Source organism: Apodemus sylvaticus, chromosome 5, assembly GCF_947179515.1.
Source record: "Apodemus sylvaticus chromosome 5, mApoSyl1.1, whole genome shotgun sequence".
Classification (NCBI taxonomy): Eukaryota; Metazoa; Chordata; class Mammalia; order Rodentia; family Muridae; genus Apodemus; species Apodemus sylvaticus.
In genome coordinates this window covers 68,122,866-68,136,027 of record NC_067476.1, presented here as the reverse complement: position 1 = coordinate 68,136,027, position 13,162 = coordinate 68,122,866, and the positions used below count along the sequence as shown (strand labels likewise).

The 13,162-nt window shown below is 35.4% G+C and overlaps 1 protein-coding gene across 1 annotated transcript; it reads right to left on the bottom strand.

Moving 5' to 3' along the window:
• Positions 1-8,146: 8,146 nt before the first annotated feature.
• LOC127685559 (olfactory receptor 10AG1-like) lies at positions 8,147-9,103 on the bottom strand. Its single transcript, XM_052182863.1, has one exon. The coding sequence runs from the start codon at positions 9,101-9,103 to the stop codon at positions 8,147-8,149; it is 957 nt and encodes a 318-aa protein (XP_052038823.1).
• Positions 9,104-13,162: the final 4,059 nt, after the last annotated feature.

The window sequence follows — 13,162 nt, the reverse complement described above, 5'->3', positions numbered from 1 at the left end:
ACAAATTTCAATGTATGTATGTTTCTAAATAGAACTATGATATCTTTTTTCAAAGCACTTAGATAAAAATGATATTAGTAGATGTTTTGCTTTCTGAACTTCTACAGAAATCTTTTTCTGTCTCAATGGGAAGTATCAACATTCAGAAGAGAAAGTCATAATATATGTTGTATTTAAAATATGATTTTTTAAAATAACTAATAAATGGTATAAATAAATAAAAATTACAAAAAAGCCATCCATTTTACTCACATTTATTTAGTTTTCCCTTTTAAACTACAGGTTTGTCATGAACAATTGTAAATTTACATGTTATAGAAAACAATCTTCTGCCTTTCATTGTTGTAAACTGTTTAGCATCTAAATCCCTGGCCTTGTGCATGCTAGGCAAGTGTTCCATCAATGTATTACACAATCACTTTCTGCATAGTAAGCATCTTTTCCCATGAAGAATTATCAAATATTTTAGTATTTCTCCTGATTTTCTTTTGGAAAACTTTATAACAATTAATTTTTATAAAAAAATTATTAATTGTTACTAAGAAATAGATATAACAAAAATATATGTGGAAATTATATAAATATAATTTCATAAATGAAATAAAAATAAATTGAAAACCTCTTTTCTGCTGCAGTAAAATGTAGTCATTTTGGCTATTTATGGTTATTTATTTATGGTTATTTAAATCACATATACTATGAAACAAAGAAGTTCTTGAATGTCAATACTACAATATCAAATACTGTAATATCCAAATATATATAATGCATACAGAAAGCCTGCAGAGAAAATACATAAAATAAAATCAAAGTAGGAAATTAAATGTAGATTTGAATATATAAATGTCCTGATTGGAAAAAAAATAAACTCCAGTGGAAAATATGCTAATATGTCCCTAATACTTTTAAAATCTTTTATCAGAGATGTTAATTTTTCATATTTTTCTATTGCCTCTTCTATTTTATCAGAAATATGTTCCATGTAAATCTTCAATTTGCTTCCCTTTTCAATAAAAAAATATGCTTTTCAAAAATAAAAGAGATGTTAATTTTTTACAATCATGAGCCCTTTTGATAATTATAAGCAATAGGCACATTTCAGTGATGTTCATTCAACATTTTGATCACTTATTTTCATAGTTAGATTTTTATGAGATATTAAATGTAGATCTTATATTTGTAAAATATTAAATAGATAAGATAAAATTATTATTCTCAATATAATTAATAATGAAAATTCAATTATTAATTGACTGGTGGTAGCACATAAAATGTAAGCTTTTTTAATGAACTTAAGAATGCATTCTGCTCCATTACATTTAATACTTAACAGGATTTCATATTTTGTTCTCAACTAACCTAATAAAATTATCCTACAGCTAACATAAAACACCACAGGGAAATACAAATTTGATATATATCCAAAGTCAAATTATGTTAAACATGATCCTTACCTACCTTTATAAACTGGCAGAATATAGATGACAGGTAAGTGGGAATTTCTAAGCCTAAGTATTAAGATTTACTTAGTTTTACGAATTTACAGGTTCGTCACATTATAACATATTTCACAGTGTGCTGTTTAAGTAGGATACTGTCTCTGCTCTGGGAATAAATTCTTTCCCAAGTCACTTTTTTAACTAAAGGGAATATGTTTCTTCATGAATCAAGAAGCTGAACAAAGCAAAATAAAAGAAAACAACAAAGAAGATGTACTTGAGTACGCTACTGCATTTTATAGTCTAAATAGGTTTTTTTTCTATTTTGTGATTATGAGATGATAAGAATCGTTGCAACACTGGGATCTCGGATATGGCAAGCTGAGGCAAAAGAATTGTTAGCTTGAAGCCCCCTAGGGCTTCATAGTAAGACTTTGCCTCTAAGCAAACCTAAATGAATAAAAAAGATGAGAGAATGACTTCACTTTTTAAAAACTAATTAGATTTAAAACATCAGAAATTGGTAACCATTTCATTTAATTTTATGCATTTATTTGGAAGGCTGAGCTTTTATTTTTATTTTTTTATGCAGGCTGGATGGATGGGAATATAGATGTGTCAGGTTTCAGAACTGTTTTAACTTGCTTTTTGTTGCCTCCCAGACTTTGAGATAAGTGTCAAGCACCAATGCACCTCACTGAACCCATATCGTGTTGCATGCCTTCAGTCTCAGCCCTGGGGAGGCAGAGAGAGGCAGATTTCTGAGTTTGAGGCCAGCCTGGTCTACCGAGTGAATTCCAGGACAGCCAGGGCTATACAGAGAAACTCTGTCTCAAAAAACGAAACCAAACAAAACCAAAAAAAAATAAAAAAAAATTCAGGCTTATAATACAGTCTACTAGATAACACTAAATGTACAATAGATCCTTGTGTCATTGGAAAAGAATGAAATTGTTAATATGTGCACTTGTTCTAAATCCTCAGGATTTAGACATCCACCTTATTATTCCAAAAGTTCTAGGAGGAAAAGAAAGGAAAGGCTCACCTTTCTTTTTTTGTGCGGGAAAACTGGTGACATTATGCAGAATTCCCAGGAATAAATATTCATCTAAAACGTTGATACATAATGGCAGTAGTGAACATTAGAATAACAACTGTCATTTCTACCTTTACTATATATAGACATCTAAGACTTCTAATTTATTAATCAGCAATTGTACTTATCCTTCCCAACCCAGTATTCCCTTTACTTTCAGCTTTTGCTTTTTTCTCAAGGGACTCTTTATTTTTTTAATTGAAAAAGCAGGTAAAAAATTCATGATAAAATTGAAGATTTACATGAAAAATATCTCTGTTAGTTTATATCTTCTTATTGGGGAATTGAGTCCATTGATGTTAAGAGATATTAAGGAATAGTGATTGTTGCTTCCTGTTATTTTTGTTTGTGTGGTTACCTTCTTTCGGGTTTATTGGAAGAAGATTATTCTTTTGCTTTTTCTAGGGTGAAGTTTCCCTCCTTATGTTGGCGTTTTCCACCTACTCTCCTTTGTAGAGTAAGATTTGTGGAAAGATATTATATAAATATGCTTTTATCATGGAATATCTTGGTTTCTCCATCTACGGTGATTGAGAGTTTTGTTGGGTATAGTAGTCTGGGTTGGCATTTGTGTTCTCTTAGGGTCTGTAAGAGATCTGGCCAGGATCTGCTAATTTTCATCATTTCTGGGGAGACTTCTGGTGTAATTCTGATAGGTCTGCCTTTATAAGTTACTTGCCCTTTTTCCCTTGCTGCTTTTAATATTCTTTCTTTGATTAGTGCATTTGTTGTTTTGATTATTATGTACCGGGGGGGGGGGATTTCTGTTGTGGTCCAGTCTATTTGGAGTTCTGTAGGCTTCTTGTATGTTCATTGGCTTCTCTTTCTTTAGATTAGGGAATTTTCTTCTATAATTTTGCTGAAGATATTTACTGGCCCTTTAAGTTGTAAATCTTCATTCTCTTCTACCTATAATCCTTAGGTTTGGTCTTCTCATTGTGTCCTGGATTTCCTGGATGTTTTGGGTTATAAGTTTTTTTGCATTTAGCATTTTCTCTGACTGTTGAGTCAATGTTTTCTATGGTATCTTTAGCACGTGTGATTCTTTCTTCTATCTCTTGTATTCTGCTGTTGATGCTTGCATCTGTGACTCCTGATTGCTTTCTAAGGTTTTCTACCTCCAGAGTTGTCTCCCTTTGTGATTTCTTTATTGTTTCTAGTTCCATTTTTAGATCTTAGATGGTTTTGTTCAAATCCTTCACCTGTTTGCTTGTGTTTTTCTGTAATTTTTTAAGGGATTTTTGTGTTTTCTCTTTGAGTGTTTCTACCAGTTGACCCATGTTCTCCTGTGTTTCTTTAAAGGAGTTATTTATGTCCTTCTTGAAGTCCTGTATCAGCATCCTGAGATGCAATTTTAAATCCAACTCTTGCTTTTCTGGTGTGTTGGGTTTTCCAGGACATATTGTAGTAGGAGAACTGAGTTCTGTTATTGCCAAGTAGTTTTGAATTCTATTGGTAGGGTTCTTGCACTTGCCTTTTGCCATCCTGTTATCTCTGGTGTTAGTTCGTCTTGCTGTGTTTGGCTGGAGCTTGTCCCTCCTATGGGCCTGTAAGCCTCTGTCTGTACTCCTGGGAGATCAACTGTCTTCTGGCAGGGTCTGTGCACAGAAGGGTCCCTTATGTAAATGGCACCTGGAAGGCTCCTGTCCTATTGGCTCCACTGATTATATGCCCTGTGCACTCCTAGCTGTTCCCCTCCAGAGAGTTATTGGAGAGAAGCTGGAGATCTTGCCTTTGTACTCAGAAGTGGAGGCACTGCTGGGAGATCACTCTCTCTTTGTTGGCTGTGCACAGAAAGCTGTGGCTCCATCTGCCTTCCTGGTGCAAATGTGATGGGAAGACTCCTGCCCCAGCTGCTCCACTGATCACATGCCTGTGTTATCCTAGCAGTTCCCCTCTAGAGAGATCTCACCTCCATGCTCAGAAGTGGAGGCACTGCTGGGAGATGACTCTTTCTTGGCAACCTTGCACGGAAGGTTGTGGAGCTTCCTGGCTCCCTGGTACAAAGGGTGGACAGAAGTCTCCTGTTCCCAAGGGCCTCTTAAGACAGACCATAAAGGGCCCTCCAGAAGTGTCAGCCCAGTTTTCTGAGGAACCGCCAGACTGATTTCCAGAGTGGTTGTACTAGCTTGCAATCCCACCAGCAGTGGAGGAGTGTTCCTCTTTCTCCACATCCTTGCCAGTATTTGCTGTCTCCTGAGTTTTTAATCTTAGCCATTCTGACTGGTGTGAGGTGAAATCTCAGGGTTGCTTTGATTTGCATTTTCCTAATGATTAATGATGTTGAACATATGTTAGGGTGCTTCTCAGCCATTTGAAATTCTTCAGGTGAAAATTCTTTGTTTAGCTCCGTACCCCATTTTTTTTTTTTTTTTTTTTTTTTTTTTTTTTGGTTTGGATTTGTTTTTTCAAGACAAAGTTTCTCTGCATAGGCCTGGCTATCCTGGAACTCACTCTGTAGACCAGTCTGGCCTCAAACAAAGAAATGTGCATGCCTCTGACTCCCAGAGTGCTGGGATTACAGGCGTGCACCACCACCACCCGGTCTCTGTACCCCATTTTTTAATAGGGTTATTTGGCTCTCTGGAGTCTAACTTCTTGAGTCCATTATATATATTAGATATTAGCCCACTGTTGGATGTAAGGTTGGTGAAGATCTTTTCCCAATTTGTTGTTTGCCATTTTGTCCAATTGACAGTGTCCTTTGCCTTACAGAAACTTTGTAATTTTATGAGGTCCCAATTGTCAATTCTTGATCTTAGGGCATAAGCTACTGCTGTTCTGTTCACGAACTTTTCCCCTGTGCCCATGTCCTCAAGGGTCTTCCCCCTGTTATACCATTACTGGGCATATACCCAGAGGATTCCCCAGCATGCCATAAGGACACATGCTCCACTATGTTCATAGCAGCCTTATTTATAATAGCCAGAAGCTGGAAAGAACCCAGATATCCCTCAATGGAGGAATGGATACAGAAAATGTGGTATATTTACACAATGGAATACTACTCAGCAATTAAAAACAATGAATTCATGAAATTTTTAGGCAAATGGTTGGAACTGGAAAATATCATCCCAAGTGAGGTAACTCAATCACAAAAGAATGCACATGGAATGCAGTCACTGATAAGTGGATATTAGCCCAGAAGCACTGAATACTCAAGACACAATTAACATATCAAATGATTCCCAAGAAGAAGGAAGGAGAGGGCCCTGGTCCTGGATAGGCTTGATGCAGCATTGTAGGGGAGTACCAGGACAGAGAAATGGGAGGAGATGATTGGGCAATGGGTGGAAGGAAGAGGGCTTATGGGACTTATGGGGAGGGGGGAACTGTTAAATGGAAAATCATTTGGAATGTAAACAAAGAATGTAGAAAAATTTATATAATAAACAGTATTAAACTTAAAAAAGATAGATCATAAAGTTATATACCTAATTTCTGTAGATTCATAACTGCTCCAATTCAAATACATGTTTGTGTCAAAATATGGTGGAGAAGAACACTAGAACAATACACAATAATCTATAAGGTTAATGCAGATGAAAATTTTTAGAAAAGAGAAATGGAATATGTACTTTAGACACATGAGCCATCATGTTGTTTGAAGTAACTCAAATAACAGTTTTAATATTTTTACTTTAGTGATTAATTAATATTTTATAGGATACTAAATAATTATTATTTGTAGAGGAATTTTAATGCAGCAACAGGAAGCTACTGTGGTGAGGGACTATATACTTTTAATCTCTCTGTCTAGAATACAGCTAAACTCATAGAGAACTATTAAGGTAAGGTTAGTTAGTAGAAGGAAGCAGTCATGTTTCAAAGTAGTGTTTAATTGAAGAACAGACAAAGTCGTGAATCAGAGATATATTTGACAGAATGAGTCAGAAATACAATATGCCCAACCCTGATGAGGCCAACCTATGAAACAAAAGCTAATAAAGAGAAATGAAGGCAGAGAGACTCAGTCAGTTGAGTTCTCTGTAATGGAGTTCAGTTCAGTCAGTTGATAGTCAGTCCTGAAATTGTACAAGTAAGTTTATATGAACTGAACAACTTGCACATATGTATACGTATTTGATATATATGAATTAGAATAATAGGCATATATAGGAATGGTTGGAGGGAGGAAAGCAGCAAGTGCTTAGAAGGGAACATGATCTAAATGTATTCTAATTTCAAATAAAAATATTTAAAATGATTGTTACTGATATCTCCATTTACAATGAATGTAGATTTACTAATTGCTTTAAAGCTTTTTCAAAGATTTATTTATTTATTATACATAAGTACACTGTACCTGTCTTTAGATACACCAGAAGATGTGCTGGTTCTCATTACGGATGGTGGTGAGCCACTATGTGGTTGCTGGGATTTTAACTCAGGACCTCTGGAAGAGTAGTCAGTGCTCTTAACTGCTGAGCCATCTCACCAGCCCCATATTAATTGCTTTTATTTAAACCATATGTAATAATGGACAGAAGAAACAAACTCATGTAGCCATTTTAATATCTGACAAATAGAGTTCAAACCAAAATTAATCTGAAATTATATACTATATAATATATGTTAATCAAAGAGAAATGCACACAAATATCTTTTAACTCTAACCATCCATGCAAGAATAACGGGTCACCCTGATTTACTACATTCACTACAGGTACAATTACATAATGACCATATTACAGCAAGAGTAGTGATCTCAATACTCCACATTTGCCAAGATGCAGATCACCCAGACCAAACTTAAACAGGGAAATGCTGGAAACAAGTGATATCATAAACCAAGTATACTTAAATAATAATTATAGAACATTTACCTAAACACCAAAGAAAAAACTTCCTCACAGCACACCATGACATCATGGGGCTTTTTCTGAAACAGTGTGTATGTGTATCTCTCTGTTTCTCTGTTTCTCCATTTCTCTGTCTCTCTGTCTCTCCCTGTCTCTATATCTCTTTTTCTCTCTCCCCCTCTCCTTCTCCCTCCTTCCCTCCCTCCCTCAACCTCTCTCTCTCTCTCTCTCTCTCTCTCTCTCTCTCTCTCTCTCTCTCTCTCTCTCTCTCTCTCTCTCTCTCTCTGTGGTTGTGTGTGTGTGTTTGTGAATTTGTGAGAACATGTATCCTCTAGCATATGTCTGGAAATCAGAGGACTAATTGAAAGGGTTTGTCATAATGTTTTGGGGGATAAGATACAAATCAACAGATTTGACAGCAAGAGTCTTTATACATGAAATAATCTTAGAGACACAAGAGATCCAATTGAAACTAATTTTACTATGTAATTAAAATCAATCATTCTAACTAAATGTGGAAATGAAATATATATGATTTTCAGTAGTATATCAGAATGTGTTACAATAGTCAACTGTATCAACTATTTTGTTTTGAGAATGATGTTTCACAATAAATAATGTTACATAAAATTGAAGTATTTTTAATTTGCTAATATATATTACTTAACATTACTAAGAGAGATATGTCTCTCAACATCACATATAAATTTTATTTTCTTGTAATTACATATAGAAACAGGTAAGATGCATAATTAGAGATATTTCTGCAAACTTCGACAATAAAAGGTATATCTCTAATATAAGTCATATTATATTTTCACAAATTGTTTGCATAGGAATTTTTTCAGTGCTATTGTGACATCCTTATTTCTTAGAGTATATACCACGGGATTAAACATAGGAGTCACAACAGTATAGAAAAGAGAAAGCACTTTATCTGTCTCACCTGAATGACTAGTATTGGACCTGAAATATGTAATCATAGCTGATCCAAAAAATAACAACACAACTGTAAGATGAGAAGAACAAGTCGAGAAGGCTTTGGCTCGACTTTTGGCTGATGACAGCTTCAGGACTGTAGAGATGATTTTACTATAGGAAAATACTATTAACAGGAATGGAAGTGAGACAAATAAGAGAGCACCTAGGAAAACCATCATCTCATTGATAAAGATATTCCCACAGGCCAGGTGAAGAATTGGGGGAATGTCACAGAAGAAGTGGTTGATTTGGTGGGAACCACAAAATGACAAAGAAAAGATCTGTGATGTCTGCCCTATCTGTACTGGGATTCCACTAATCCAGGAGCCAATCACCAATTGAGAACACACCTTTTGGTTCATAACTAGAGGATAGTGCAGGGGGTTACAGATGGCAACATAACGGTCATAGGCCATCACAGCCAGTAAGAAGCACTCTGTGGCCCCTAGGATAAGAGTACAGCACATTTGTGTAGCACAGGCAATGAAAGAGATGGTCCTTTTCTGTGTCCCAAGGTTGAAGACCATTCTGGGAAGAGTAATTGATACATAACATATCTCTAAAAAGGAAAAGTTACCAAGAAAAAAGTACATAGGGGTCTGAAGGGCAGAGTCTATCTTTGTGATTAGTACAATGGTGCCGTTACCTAATAGGATGAAGGAATACATGGCAATCAACAGTCCAAAGAGAAACCACTGAAGATCAGGAACATCTGAAAATCCAAGAAGAACAAATTCCTTCAGATTGGTTAGATTTCCTTCTTGTGGTTTCTGTTGATGGTTCATCTGTGAAGCAGATTCAGTCAACATGGGTTTTTACTTTCTGTTTAGTGTAAGAGGCTTTTATTCTAATATGCATTCAACCTGATTAATTTTAAGTATCTGATAAATTTTGTCTACTAAAAACATACTGCTGATTACAAATTTTACTGCTGGTGATATTAGCCCAAGTGTATCATTGCTGTATAGGTTTTCTAAAATGCTTTCTAAAATTAGTGTTAACCTGCCTCAGTCTACAGATCAGGGAATACTCTAAACTATGTTCCACACAGCAGAAACCTTGTAACCATTAGAAACCACTTCTGATACACATACCAACAGAATCTTTAAATATCTCTGATATCATTTGTTATTATTAGTTATTATCCTGATAATATTTTCATTGGGCTTGGAGAGTTGGATCAGCAGTTAAAAACACTGACTATTTTTATAAAAGATAGAGGTTTTTATTATCAGCATCCACATGACAACTTACAACTTGTCTGTAACTCCAATTCAGACTGATTTGGGAATATATATTTGCTTGACAATTCTTGTACACATCAAAGAGAATTTAACAAAAGTTTAAAAACATCACTTTTTACTTAAAATATTTATGGTATCATGAAAACTATATCATTGATATTTTCTAAACTTAAAATTGAAAACATTTATTGAAAATATAAAATATAATTGTCCTCACTGTAATCCACGAGTTATTTCCATATAATAACCATTGGCCAAAAAATAGTTTTCATCAACATAATCTCACTGGGCATACAAAGCACTCAAACACAGAAACTATGCCCAGGAAAATAGGGCTAACACAAATTCAACCGCATTTTGAAAGGTTCTTTGTCCCATAAAGTTTGTCAGGGCATTATTTTTTCACATTGAAAGTGTTTTGCATATTCATGATGATTTCTGAATTTTGAAAGGTTCTTTGTCCCATAAAGTTTGTCAGGGCATTATTTTTTCACATTGAAAGTGTTTTGCATATTCATGATGATTTCTAGTTTTATGGTTTTAGGGAAATTTTTTTAAACATTTTTATGCATCAGTTTATTTATTCTATTATGATAAAATGGAAGATTTACATGGAAAATATTTCTGATAAAATGACAAATATATAGAAAACATGTTAAAATTGACAATTTTCATGGAAAATTAAAGAGTAAAGTGGTAGATATAAAATATTGCTAAATTAATTGATAATTGAAGAAAAAACATTTTATGATAAAATTAAGGATTTATGTGGAAAATATTTCTGATAAAATTGAAAAAATATATAGAAAAACACGTTAAATTGAGTATTTCATGGAAAATTTTACAGATAAATGTCAGGAGCCATAATGGGACAAGCTAATAGACTAGCAGGTGATCATCCTGAAATGCCTGTTTCGGATTATTATAATCTGCGACAGTTGAGCCCCCATTCAGCAAGACTGTGGGGAACTAATTTTAGGAAGGATTCCTGCTCTTTATAAGCTTTTCTTGTTATTATTATACATTTATAATAATCAATAAGTAACAGCACACCCCTTTGGAGCAGATCTCTACAGATCCACGAAGTCTTATAGTGATGCTATGTAGACAAATCGATGACTTTAGTTTTAATGATGATCCTATAGGAATTCCTAAAATCATATTTATGATTATTAAGCTCTTTTATAACAGGACTGCTACTAGGTCCTTTTCTATAGTCAAACTGTAATGAGAACTCTGCCAGTCTCCCAAGTGTCACAAGTTAATTTCTCTTAGATGCCAACCAGATTTTCTCGTACTCAGAGCCCATTCCAAGAGGTTATAAAACAATTAACCAAAGGTCATAAAAAGGGAACTAATGATTTATTATAGGTGCTAGGATAGAAGATAAAATATTGACTGTGTTTATCTATACAAAATTTCACTTATAACTTAGATATGGTTTTAAACTTTCTATGAACCTGTAGAGAAGACAAGTGATAGATGTTACTCTCTAGATAATTACTCCTAATGGATATGCACATAAACATTCTCTGTTGTAAACTTCTATTTCAATTTATGCTTTGATTTTTGTGTGAACTTGTGATGAACATTGTAACATGTGATCATGCATTCTGAAAGATGTATAAGTACTGAAGACAAGAGAGAAAGGGCACTACTACTACTACTACTACTACCACTACTACTACTACTTTTCTCTCTCTTCTCTCATGCGTGTCTTTTTTCTCCTCCTTCTCTCTCCTGCTCTCTCTCTCTCTCTCATTTTTTACCTTTCTCCAATTAGAAGAACTTTTCCCTTTCCCCACTTAGGATCCTTCTGCTTTTCCTCTTAGAAGCTTTATATAGGAAACTTTTTACAACTTAGTAATAAACTCATTAACCACTTCTTTAAGTGTCATTTTTTTTTCTCCCTGCAAAGACTTCTGACTAGCAAGCTGAAAGTTAGAACCCAGCAGTTCCTGCTGAGATAGAACAAAGACCAGACTGCTTAATCCTCTGCTGTTAGGCTACAGGTGTTAATCACCTAAGCCAGCAGTCTTTTACCCTCAGAAAGAGCAAGAAAGTTTCTAGGACATTTTAGAAGTTATCATCAAAAAACCCAGGATAGCTAAAACTATTCTCAGCAACAAAAGAAAATCTGGGGGAATCAGTATCCCTGACCTCAAGCAATACTACAGAGCAATAGTGTTAAAAACTGCATGGTATTGGTACAGTGACAGGCAGGAGGATCAATGGAACAGGATTGAAGATCCAGAAATGAACCCACACACCTATGGCCACTTGATCCTCGACAAAGAGGCTCAAAACATCCAATGGAAAAAAGATAGCCTTTTCAACAAATGGTGCTGGTTCAACTGGAGGTCAGCATGCAGAAGAATGCGAATTGATCCATCCTTGTCTCCTTGTACTAAGCTCAAATCCAAATGGACCAAGGACCTCCACATAAAGCCAGACACTCTGAAGCTAATAGAAAAGAAACTGGGGAAGACCCTTGAGGACATCTGTACAGGGAGAAAGTTTCTGAACAGAACACCAATAGCGAATGCTCTAAGAGCAAGAATTGACAAATGGGACCTCATAAAATTACAAAGTTTCTGTAAGGCAAAGGACACCATCAAGAGGACAAATCGGCAACCAACAAATTGGGAAAAGATGTTCACCAATCCTACATCAGATAGAGGGCTAATATCCAATATATATAAAGAACTCAAGAAGTTAGACTCCAGAAAACCAAACAACCCTATTAAAAAATGGGGTACAGAGTTAAACAAAGAATTCTCACCTGAAGAACTTCGGATGGCAGAGAAGCATCTTAAAAAATGCTCAACTTCATTAGTCATTAGGTAAATGCAAATCAAAACAACCCTAAGATTTCATCTTACACCAGTTAGAATGGCTAAGATTAAAAATTCAGGAGACAGCAGGTGTTGGAGAGGGTGTGGAGAAAGAGGAACACTCCTCCACTGCTGGTGGGGTTGCAAATTAGTACAACCACACTGGAAAGCAGTCTGGCGGTTCCTCCGAAAACTGGGCACCTCACTTCCAGAAGATCCTGCTATACCACTCCTGGGCATATACCCAGAAGACTCCCCACCATGTAATAAGGATACATGCTCTACTATGTTCATAGCAGCCCTATTTATAATTGCCAGATGCTGGAAAGAACCCAGGTATCCCTCAACAGAAGAGTGGTTGCAAAAAATGTGGTATATCTACACAATGGAGTACTATTCAGCCATTAGAAACAATGAATTCATGAAATTCTTAGGCAAATGGATGGAGCTAGAGAATATCATACTAAGTGAGGTAACCCAGACTCAAAAGGTGAATCATGGTATGCACTCACTAATAAGTGGATATTAACCTAGAAAACTGGAATACCCAAAACATAATCCACACATCAAATGAGGTACAAGAAGAAAGGAGGAGTGGCACCTGGTTCTGGAAAGACTCAGTGAAACAGTATTCAGCAAAACCAGAACGGGGAAGTGGGAAGGGGTGGGTGGGAGGACAGGGGAAGAGAAGGGGGCTTACGGGACTTTCGGGGAGTGGGGGGGCTAGAAAAGGGAAATCATTTGAAATGTAAATAAATTATATCGA

Excerpts from the sequence above, each read along its gene's own strand:
- LOC127685559 (XM_052182863.1), bottom strand. The coding sequence starts at position 9,103 with ATGAACCATCAACAGAAACCACAAGAAGGAAATCTAACCAATCTGAAG.